Genomic DNA, 12,500 nt, shown 5'->3' with positions numbered 1-12,500 from the left:
GCTACGTCCCGCCCTCTGGTTCCATAGGTGTCAGAAACGGCGGGGGTATGGGGATACTGGTCGCCCCTCCCCTCCCCACTCCAACAAGTGTCACCATAACAAGTAACAAAAAACCCTTAAGAAAAGAAAAGAAAACAAAAAACAATATTAAAAGAACACATGGCGTGCTTCCATCAAAATACTACTCACGCACGTCTGTTGTGGACACAGTATCTGACCTTAGCCAAGACAGTTCTGTACAAGGCAGGGAAGGGGCAGGGGAGGGATGGAAGGGGTATGTGTTATTTCTTCCTTATACTCAATTAAGATTCAAGCACGCTGTCCTGGGAACACACCTGCTTTATCTAGACCTCCACAACGAGTCGTTAAAACGTTGGGGGGGGGGGGGGGGGGGGGCAGTGACATGAGATAGAATGTCAAGGGAACTTTGGGGGAGGTTTGGAGGGGGGGGTCGTAAAAAAAATGAAAATTAATATATAATAAACCCCTAGATCCGCCTCTGCTAGCCCTCTCCACCAGCAATAAAAAAAAAAAAAAACCCCAAAATAGGAATCCCGTACGCTTATCTGTGTCTACACTGATCATGAAGCGAATATACGCATCGCTAGATCTTTACAAACTAAACCTGACTGACTCAACTTTGTGTGCAGTTCTCACGACACAGAGACGCAATACAACAATGAGAGAAAAAACCTTACAGGTATTATTTTCAGACTACGACGAATTAACAAAAAAGGTGGTCGACTTTCAGTCTACAACATAGCGGGGAAGAGATTAACTTGAGCAGGGGTCGAAATTGACTGAAATTCTGCCGAACATTCGGACCGGTAAACTACAAATTATGTCAGACCGAATCAAAACATGTCGGACAAAACATGACCATACAGTATAAATGGGAAATTAATTGCCGGTCTGTCGGAATGGACAGATTCCCGGCCCGTAGTTAGCGTCATTTAGTCGTGTTAAAAAAAAAGTTTTTGTTTGACGACTCTACTAGAGCACATTGGTGCGTATAAAATATCCCTTGCTAGTAATAAAAAAAAATGTAGCGTGCTTCCATTCATTAAACGTACAGGATAAAGTTTATTTTATTGAACGACACCACTAGAGCACGTTGATTAATTAATCATTGGCATTTGGAGGCCAAACATTTGGTAATCCTGACACGTAGTCATTAGAGGAAACTCGTTACATTTTCCCTAATGCAGCCAGGGATCTTTTATATGCACTTTTAATGGGGGAAATGTAGCGGGTTTTCTCTGTGTTCAAAATTTCCAAATGTCTGATGATTAATAAATCAACGTGCTCTAGTGTTGTCGTTCAACAAAACAAACTTTCACTTTCATTTAGTAAACTTATTACAGGATCGGGTAGAGATGTTGTACCTTAATGAATGGAAGCCCGCTAAAAAAATTTATTATTAGCAAGGGATCTTTTATATGCACAATCCCACAGACAGGATAGCACATATCACGGTCTTTGATATAGGTTCAAGGTTAAATGTTCAATTCTTCATTCCGGTTTTAGGCCATAGCCCATTTACAGACAACAAAAGGTGACATTTGAAGGACCCGTTGTTCAACAATTCATATAGCAAACTAAATAGCAGTCGTGGTGCACTGGCTGGAAGGAGAAATAGCTAAATGGGACTACTGACGAGGATCGATCCCAGACCTACCGGGCATTATGCGAGTACGTCTACCAATGCAACACACGAATACAACTACAGATTTGAAGAAAACACTGTCTGTGTTTATGCTTATCAACATATATCGTCAACTCACAAGTGTGGTCGCCATTGTCACACAAAACAGGAAACACATTTGTATGTTTTGTCATGGTTGTAATTCATTTAATGTACTTTTCATTTCCTGCATAAGAAACAATAGATAGACTCCATGCGTGTGTGGATCGATGTGTTTATGATGCGCGATTACGAGCACGTATTTATGTTCGTGTGTGTGTGTTTGTGTTTGTGTGTGTGTGTTTGTGTGTGTGTGTGTCTGTGCCTGTGTGTTTGTGTCTGTTTGTGTGTCTGTGAGTGTACGTGTGTGGCTGTGTGTTTGTGTGTACGTGTGTGTGTGTTTGTGTGTATATGTGTGCATGTCTGTGTGTGTGTGTGTATGTGTGTGTGTGTGTCTGTGTGTGTGTGTGTTTGTGTGTGTGTGTGTGTGTACGTGTGTGTTTGTGTGTGTATATGTGTGTGTATATGTGTATGCCTGTGTGTGTATGTGTGTATGTGTGTCTGTGTGTGAGTGTGTGTGTACGTATGTGTGTTTGTATGTGTATATGTGTGTGTGTGTGTGTGTGTGTGTGTGTGTGTGTGTGTTTGTACAGTGAAACTGCTATTGTGACCATCGGCGGGACGTATTAAAACTGGTCTTAAGAATGGGGTGGTCCTAATACCAAATTATCAAAATTCATAATTATGATTGTTTGTTAAATATTGTCCCACCCATACTTTCCGGTTGTCGTCAACAGTGTGTTAACTGATGAAATTAATTGGTGATGTCGGTGTATTGACATCAACAATGAAGTGCAACAATAACCAAGTGTCGAGTCTCCTACAGTTATCTGTAATCTTGGGTCGTTCTTTTTCTTCATTATTACACAACAAAGATTAACCCTCCCGACGTTTTAGAGTGTCCACTGGCTGCCGTCTCATTTGACTGATTGCAGGCTAATCGTTGCAATTGTTGACAATTTCCGCTATAAGTATGTGTGAGTCAAACGTTTGTTTTGTTTAATGACACCACTAGAGCACATTGATTAAATAATCATCGACTATTGGATGTCAAACATTTGGTTATTCTGACTCGTAGTAATCAGAGGAAACCCGCTAGATGAAGAGAGAGAGAGCTAGATTGAGACACACACACACGCACACACACACACACACACAGAGAGAGAGAGAGAGAGAGAGAGAGAGAGAGAGAGAGAGAGAGAGAGAGAGAGAGGAGAGGGAGGAGAGAGAGGAGAGAGAGAGAGAGGACAGACGGAGAGAGAGGGAGACCAGAGAAGTGAGAGAGAGAGATGGAGAGAGAGAGAGAGAGAGAGAGAGAGAGAGAGGGAGAGAGAGAGAGAGAGAGAGAGAGAGAGAGAGAGAGAGAGAGAGAGACAAACAGACAGACAGAGAGAGACACAGAGAGAGAGAGACAGAGACAGAGACAGGGAGACAGAGAGAGAGAGAGAGAGAGAGAGAGAGAGAGAGAGAGAGAGAGAGAGAGAGAGAGAGAGAGAGAGAGAGAGAGAGAGATGATCTATATAGTCATGTATAAAAGCGCGAAACAGTCAAAGGCCATTAACTCACAAATATTCGGTTATTAATTGACGAAAGGTTCAGGAAATTACACATCTCCTTGGGATTTCAACTCCTATCTGACTCATATGATTGTAAGAAACCCCGAAAGGCGTCGCCGCAATTATTATAGATGACAAACACAATTAGTATTTTTTCAACATCAATATAGAACTCGGTGGCAGAATACTTCACTGATATTGAGGGGGGCTTGGAGGAGGGGTGGGGTTGGAGGAAGGGTGGGGTGGAGGAGGGGCGGGGTGTAGGAGGGGTGAGGTTGGAGGAGTCGTGGGGTGGAGAAGGGGTTAGGTTGGAGGAGGGCTGGGGTTGGAGGAGGGGCGGGGTGGAGGTGGGATTCAACTCAGTCGATAGAGTTTTTTCCCCTGTCTCAGCCAGATGTCCACTACTTGTATATAAAAGGCCATGGCATGTGCTGTCCTGTTTGTGGGGAAATGGTGCACTCAGCACATATTATTTACGGTTATATGGCGTCAGACATATGGTTAAGGACTACACAGATATTGAGAGAGGAAACTCGCTGTCGTCATTTCATGGCCTACTCTTTTCGATTAGCAGCAAGGGATCTTTTACATGTACCATCCCACAGACAGGGTAGTACACACCACGGCCTTTGATATACCAGTTGTGGTGTACTGATTGGAACGAGAAATAGCCTAATGGGCCCACAGATGGTGGTCGATCCCACATTGACCGCGCATCGAGCGAGCGCTGTACCACTGGGCTACGCCCCTCCTCTCCCCCTCCCCCCCCCCCCCTAATGTAGACAGTTTCCTCTGATGACTACGTGTTAGGATTACTAAACGTTTGACATGCCGTAGCTGACGATGAATAAATCAATGTGCTCTACTGATGTCGTTAAACACAACATACATTATACGTTTTATATTTTTCGAGAGCCAGATCTAAATATAGTCAAGTGCCTCTATTTTTTATATATACATTATTATTATATTTTTTTTTTTTTTTTTTTTTTTAATAATTATTATTATTATTATTATTATTTTTTTTTTTTTTTTAATAATTCCATTTGGTTACTCTATCACGAGTTGGTTCATATGCCCTTTTCCCCTTAGTTCCCCACCGACTCACCCACCCCACCTGATCCCCCCCAAAAAAACCCACCCAAAGCAAACCCAAACAAATACACCAAAACAAAAACAAACAAACAAACAAAAACAACAAACAAACAAACATTCTCTGAATCCGTCTGTCGTATCAAAAATCGTTGTACGTGTTGTCTTGTCTGCTTTCGGTAGAAGTAGCCTGTTTAACGTCAGCGCATTCCCCATTTAATACTCCAGAAAAGTGCCAAAATAACCTGATGTTGAACACCAAATATCTACAGTTTTAAATGTGGTTCTTTCCTTTATCTTTATCTTTATGGGAATTAACAGCTGAGATGAAAAATAGAAGGAAATAACGTGTCCGTTGTTACGTTCAAATAGCTATAGGTTATAGTCCACACACTATTTCAACATGGTAAGCTGGGGCATTTATTATGAATATTTCTCAACATTTCACATTGGTAGAGAATGAACGTCCATCTATCCCTCACACACACACACACTCTCTCTCATATACATACAATACATACATATACTGTATCCTCACCTCTCTATCTCTCACTTTATATCTACCTCTCTCTACCTCCTTCCCCCTCTCTCTGTGTGTCTCTCTCTGTGGCCTTCTCACTTTGTCTCTTTCCATCTGTCTCTGTTTCTCGTTATCTCCCGGTCTGTAATATATGTGCGTGTGCGCGTGCGTATGTATGTGCGTATGTATGTGTATGTGTGTGCGTATGTGTGTGCGTATGTGTATGTGTGTGCGTATGTGTGTGCGTATGTATGTGCGTATGTACGTGCGTATGTACGTGCGTATGTACGCGTGTATGTATGTGTGTGTATGTATGTGTGTGTGTGTGTGGATGTGTGTATGTATGTGTGTGTATGTATGTGTGTATGTATGTGTGTATGTGTGTGTATGTATGTTTGTATGTGTGTATGTATGTGTGTATGTATGTGTATGTATGTGTGTATGTGTGTATGTATGTGTGTATATGTGTATGTATGTATGTACGTGTGTGTGTGTATGTATGTGTGTATGTGTGTATGTGTGTATGTATGTGTTGAAGGGCGTATACTATGTTGGGTTATAGCTTGTCACGCGTCCACAAAATGTGTTTAGCAATCACAGCTAATGTCCAAGTAAGGTATCAAAAGTAACTGTAATTACGAGATTTAAATCTGAACTTCCCACAACAAAAATGACAATTAATTTGCCTCACGGTATTTATGAGCCATGTATACATTCTCCAACGTTGTTGTTGTTGTTGGGGGATGGGTTTTTATTGTTGTTGGTCATTTTGAGTGTTTGCTTCTTGGTGCTTTTCCTTTAGAGTTAGTGGGCTACGTTGAACGTTTTGGTGTAGAAGCTGTAGTAATTGTTTTAGTTTTGTGTTTCTCTATGTATCAGTTTAGATAATTCTACCATAAACTGTTTAACAGACACACGTCTGTTGAGCGTCTGCTTCCACTGTATGATCCCTTTTCACTGTTTCAGGTCGTCCTCGTCAAACACCTTTGCTTGTTCCTTGTTCTGACCGCCGCCGTCGCCGACCTGACCCAGTCTTACCAGTGCGTGGTGCGTCTACCATGCACCTGTTCCGGGACAGCCATCGACTGCAGCAGCAAACGCATCACGTCCCTATCTGTCCTGATCGGTCACCCGAACTCGACCTACCGTATGCGTCTGGATGGGAATCCAGGTCTTGTGATCACCGATGACACATTCGCGAACATCACCCTGGAGTACCTGGATCTAAACCACAACACAGGGCTGTCAATGAGCGACCACGCGCTGAGGAGTCAGCGAGATTCACTGAAAGAGCTGCATCTCTCTAACTGTCGTCTGCGGGAAGTCCCTCAGGCTCTTAGAGACCTAAACGCCCTGGAGAAGCTGTACATGTGGTCCAACCACATTGACAACTGGGACGAAACGCTGATGCTGAAGCTGAGTGGAACTCTCAACGTCCTGGATGTTTCATACACCGGTCTGACATCTTGGCCGAGATGGCTGAGTCACATGTCAAATTTGGTTTACTTAAATCTATACGAGAACCATATTGACGTGATCCCCCACGACGCCTTCTACAGCGCGGCATCAGCGATGAACTACCTGAATATCGAAAGCTGCGGCATCAGCGACATGACCACTGCCATCCGGTCATTGCAAAACCTCACCACGCTCGTCGTCGGTGGGAAAACACTAAGCGACTCCAGCTTCTTCTACAACTGGCTTCCCACACGTGGATCGAAGTTGGTCACACTATCCATCAACAATTCTAACATCACTAAGATCCCGTACGGTATCAATGATTCACCTTCCCTGAAGATCCTGACCATCACTGGGAGCAGACTGAGACACGTTGAGGAGGAGGCCATGCCTAAAAGTCTGATGGCGCTGTCCATTGTCCAGGCTTCTCTCACTCACATCCACGGAGGAGTCTGCAATCCCGCACTGAAATTTCTCAGACTCGCGGCCAACAGGATCCAAAGTATTGAGAAACACGATCTCCAGGACTGCCGAGCTCTGACGTATCTCAACCTCAATCACAACCACATCGACTACATATCGCCCACCGCCTTCGATGGGTTGAAGGAACTGAAGACTCTGCGCTTGGAGAATAACGGGATGATCCACATCCCTACAGCAATCAATAACATGACCTCGCTGAGGTCGCTCTACCTTGATGGAAATCCCGTAGAGTGCACCTGTCAGACCCTATGGTTCCTCAGCTGGCGGCAGAGAAATTCCGGGGTCTTCATCAGCGGACGGTGTACTCTGCTGGGAATTGATCTCGCAGACTTCCACTCACATTGTGCTGCCATAATCGTCGGATAAATATTTCATCGAAATTTGAAAAGTTGTTGATAATTCTATCTATATATTTTTCTTCAAAATTGAAAATTAATTTTTTTTTATTTTTTTTTTTTCTAAAAAGTTTATAATGAATTTAGTTGGGTTTTTTAAAACTTTGATAGAATAATATCGCACAATTCTACCTCTTCAAATTTTATATACAATTTTGTTTTCTTAGTTTCGATAAATTCACATTATCACCATACTATTTTTGTGTTGTTCTTTTTTGTCACTCTAGTAAGTTTTTATTGCTTTGAATCTGAACGACAAAAGCGTATTCCCTTATCAAAGTCGTATCTCTGCACAAGGCAGAGTCTATAGGATGTTCGGCAAAGTCGTGATTGCTTCCATGATTCACTATCAGATTATTAGGAGGACCGCCACACTCCTAGGAGATCCGTAATAGAATCTATCATCCCTACTCCACTCGTCCCATTAGAAAATCTACCATGTTCCACACATCTTTACATGAACAAAGAAAGGAATGTTTGTTTAACAGCACCATATCACATTTCAAACTAGTTATTTGATGTGTAACATATAGTTATTTTGACACTTGGTGGAAATAGGAAAAGGAAAGTCGCTGCAAAAGAAACCCCAACAACACCTCCGACCTCCCAAAAATACCCCCCCCCCCCTAAAAAAAAAAAAAAAAAAAAAAAAAAAAAAAAAATCTAACCGAGCATGGGATTTTCCCAAAGAGAAGACAGTTGATACTATGGCTTTTGGAAGGAAGGGAGGAAATGTTTCATTTAACGACGCACTCAACACATTTTATTTACGGTTATATGGCGTCGGATATACGGTTAAGGATCACACAGATATTGAGAGAGGAAACCCGCTGTCGCCACTTCATGGGCTACTCTTTTCGATTAGCAACAAGGGATCTTTTATATGCACCATCCCACAGACAGGATAACACATACCACGGCCTTTGACATACCAGTCGTGGTGCACTGGCTGAAGCAAGAAATAGCTCAATGGGTCCACTGACGGGGATCGATCCCAAACCGACCGCGCATCAAGCGAACGCTTTATCACTGGGCTATGTCCCGCCCCTATGGCTTTTGGTGTACTGTACTGATCGGGTCGCAAAATCCAGAGTTCATCGAGGGCGATCGATCCTGCGGCCTCTCACACCTTAGTCGAGCGCTCTCTACCGCTGAGCTATAGTCCACGCGTTGATAACATAGAAGGTGGGATGGGCGAGGAGTTAAAACATTAAATACATCTAGCTCCTTTTAAACAAATCAGTATATTTATTTTAACACACACACACGCACACGCACCCCCCCCCCCCCCCCCCCCCCCCCCCCCACACACACACACACACATCCAGGGATATCACTAAACACATCTATCTTGGTTTAAATATTTGTGTTCGTATGTACAAGTTGTTTGGTTGTCTTTGCCTCACACATACTGACTTGCAGAACGGGTTCTCATAATAGTGCATACCTTGTGTTCGTGGTCCCTATTCGGCATGTAGTAAACAGAAGTTACGCGGCTACTGTTGACTCTTGTTCGCATAATCAGATCAGGGGCCTAATTTACTAAACTCTCGAAACTTTGCGATCTCGCAGTGCAGTGCTAAAATACTTGCAAAGAGGATGATTTGTTTTCTAGCAGAGCCTCTTAGGCTGAGACCTTCGTGAATTAGGCCCCTGGTGTATTCACTTTCGTATTTAAGTACGGCATTGCGGATTACGAAGGAAAGTAAAGTTTGTTTTATTTAACGACGCCACTAGAGCACATTGATTTGTTATCTTATCATCGGCTATTGGACGTCAAACATATAGTCATTCTGACACTGTTTTTTTTAGAGAAAACCCACTGTCACCACATAGGCTACTCTTTTTACGACAGGCAGCAAGGGATCTTTTATTTGCGCTTCCCACAGGCAGGATAGCACAAACCATGGCCTTTGTTGAACCAGTTATGGATCACTGGTCGGTGCAAGTGGTTTACACCTACCCATTGAGCCTTGCGGAGCACTCACTCAGGGTTTGGAGTCGGTATCTGGATTAAAAATCCCATGCCTCGACTGGGATCCGAACCCAGTACCTACCAGCCTGTAGACCGATGGCCTGCCACGACGCCACCGAGGCCGGTGGATTACGAAGGAGGAAATGTTTTATTTAACGACGTACTCAACACATTTTATTTACTGTTATATTGCGTTGAAAATATGGTTAAGGACAACACAGATATTAAGAGGAAACCTTGCGGATTACGAATAAAATACGTATACGTATTTTCACGAACGGATACATATTCGAACAGACACGTCTGCGATTGACACTTTTTGAATTCTGACATGCACTCGTGAATTACTGTCAAAACCTAGTTTGGGAGAACGGTGAACAAATCCTTCTGCTACAGCCTACATGCTATTGTTTAAACATCCTTTTGTATTCTGCCTTGTGCAGCGATACGAATTTGAAAATGCTCGTAGTTTTTTTCGATCAGATTTATAACCTACATAGTATGGCTCCTGTGACGATTTCAAAGATCACCACATCATTCTGGCACATTGGTGTTATGACATACAAGAACTCAGCATTGATGTTAACTGTTCGATTATATACGAATGCTCATATAGATTAAATGTAACCGTTGGCCACAAGACATGCCCGCTGGTTTGGTTTCGCTTTGGAAACGGAACAGAAGACTGAGACGGAAATGTTCTCAAGTGTAGTGAGACCTAAAAAGTCCATACATTATATGCTAATCCCCCTGTACATACCTCGTGACGTTGTAAGGATTAATCCTAGTTCCTCCATCTGAGGTACATCCCACCGTTTGATCTTATTTGACGCAATAAGCAGACGTTGTAGTGCTTCCAAATATTGTATCCCTCTGGAACATTCGTTAAATCTGTATTAGATGTATACGTATTTCTTTCAAAATTGTTCTTTGATTTTTAAAGGCATTGCCACTTATTGAGATATTCCTGTCGTTATCTAAATTTAGATAGTCCAGTGTAATATTATTGGTAAATGAATAATCTGTATTCACGAGATTGGGGTTGTCATTCAAGAACAGGCGATAAGTTGTGTTGAGAGCACCAGTATAAGTTGAGTAATCCAAGATGGCAAACATAAACTTACTTTGATGAGAGTACTGTGCTAAATATTTACTTTTACATCATGTTATAAATACGTTACGTTATAAAGGGTTATCTCATCAACTAAACAAATCCAACAGCTGTTTGATGTTCTAAACACTTCATCAAAGCAAAACAAAGATACATACATGTAGATTTGGTTTGTGTGCCAAGAAGATAGCAAAATTATGACAGCAAGACATTTTATATCGTGAAAGCTCCGGATCTCCCTCTCTATCTCTCTGTCTGTCTCTCTCTCTCTCTCTCTGTCTCTCTCTCTCTCTCTCTCTGTCTCTCTCTCTCTCTCTCTCTCTCTCTCTCTCTGTGTGTGTGTCTCTCTCTCTCTGTCTCTCTCTCTCTCTCTCTCTCTCTCCTCTCTCTCTCTCTCTCTCTCTCTCTCTCTCTCTCTCTCTCTCTCTCTCTCTCTCTCTGTCTCTGTTTCTCTCTCTGTCTCTGTCTCTCTTTCTCTCTCTCTCTCTCTCTCTCTCTCTCTCTCTCTCTCTCTCTCTCTCTCTCTCTCTCTCTCTCTCTCTCTCTCTCTCTCTCTCTCTCTCTCTCTCTCTCTCTTATGTAATAATACACTGTCATTTCACAGAACAGATAAACTTTGTGACCATCATCGTTTTATATCCCAAATGAAAAATACATTCTGGAATAAAATAAAGTATTTAAACAGATTACTATTTACATACGTGAGTACTGATATACTTACTCAGTGTTTGTGAATGTGTCATGTGAACATTGTTGCGTGTTTATCTTCATGGTTGTTATAGATCAGACGGAAGACATCGGATATTGATGACAGGCAGCAGCAGATGCAAATTGTTTTCTAGGCAAAGGGTGTCAAGTTTAGAACGAACACCTATAGCATACAATATTACACTAGCGTTTATTCAATATATTATTTCCCGTTCCAACCAGTGCACTACGACTATATTATATCAGAGATGGTGGTATGTGCTATCTATTTTGTGGGAAAGTGCATATAAATATTCCCTCGATACTGATGAAACAATATACTGATTTCGTCTCTAAGGCAAAATTACCAAATATTTGACATCCAATATTCGGTGACTAATAAATCAATTTGCTCTAGTGATATCGTTAAACATATGCAGAGTCGAATGGGCATTTGTTAAAACAGTGGTTGATTCCAATAATCTGATCTAGTGCCTCGTCTGTAGGACCTGAACTCCAGACGATATACTGTCATGGCTGCTGCCATTGTAAGATGTTTGCTACTAATAGCATATTCTACGACTAAAATTAAATACTAAATTTAGTTTCTTCATTAGAATATCGGAGTCTGTAAATTCAATGTGTTTCTGATTGTTTTAACGTTTGTAAGTTGCTCAAATTTGATTCGGTCTTTCAATGATTTTGTAAGAATGAAAATGTATGTAATAAGGAAATAAAATGAAGTTTGGCCTAATGCAAACACTTATTTTCGTGCTTATATCCAATTACGATTCAAGCACGCTGTCCATGGCACACTCACCTCAGCTATCTGGGCTGTCTGCCCAGGACAGTGGGTTGGTTGTTAGTTGTTAGTGTTTAGTGAGAGATGATATGATGTAGTGGTCTTACACCTACACATTGAGTTGTTAAAACTCGCTTTGTGCGGGAGTTGGTGCCGGACAGCGAACCCTTTACCTACCAGCCTGTAGCTCGATGGCTTAACCACGAGGCCAACAAGGCCGGTTTCTGGTTGTTCTAACGTTTGTAAGTAGCCCAAATTTGATTTGATCTCCCAATAATTTCATACGAATGAAAATATATGAAATAAAGAAAGAAAATGAAGTTTGACCAAACACTAGGACAATCTTAAAAGCATTTACTATACAACCACCTATATTTAATGCTGACCGTAAATGTATTTAATGTGTAATTATAATCATTAAAACGTCTCTATAGTCGACAACAGCTTGCCAGTGGCAACACAAACAAAGAAAGAAAAAGAAAATTCGGAATAGTTCCTTTAAGACTGCTCCATCGTTATTTTATGGCACTGTCCAGCATTCTGTTGACCGGCGTCGGTGGCGCAGTGGCTAAGCCATCGGACTACAGGCTGGTAGGTACAGGGTTCGCAGCCCGGTACCGGCTCCAACCCAGAGCGAGTTCTTAAGGGCTCATTGGGTAAGTGTAAGGCCACTACAC

General features: G+C 42.1%; 1 protein-coding gene across 1 annotated transcript in view; it reads left to right on the top strand.

The window, feature by feature from the left end:
- Positions 1-7,219, top strand: part of LOC121378093 (protein artichoke-like) — a 22,791-nt gene extending 15,572 nt beyond the window's left edge. The window contains exon 3 of the mRNA XM_041506193.1: positions 5,879-7,219. Coding sequence (XP_041362127.1) covers positions 5,879-7,219 — 1,341 coding nt within the window. The remainder of the gene's footprint in view (positions 1-5,878) is intronic.
- Positions 7,220-12,500: the final 5,281 nt, after the last annotated feature.

The sequence above is a fragment of the Gigantopelta aegis genome, chromosome 7 (genome assembly GCF_016097555.1).
Source record: "Gigantopelta aegis isolate Gae_Host chromosome 7, Gae_host_genome, whole genome shotgun sequence".
Classification (NCBI taxonomy): domain Eukaryota; kingdom Metazoa; phylum Mollusca; class Gastropoda; order Neomphalida; family Peltospiridae; genus Gigantopelta; species Gigantopelta aegis.
The sequence above is the reverse complement of the archived record's forward strand: the minus strand, read 5'-3'. Positions and strand labels throughout refer to the sequence as shown.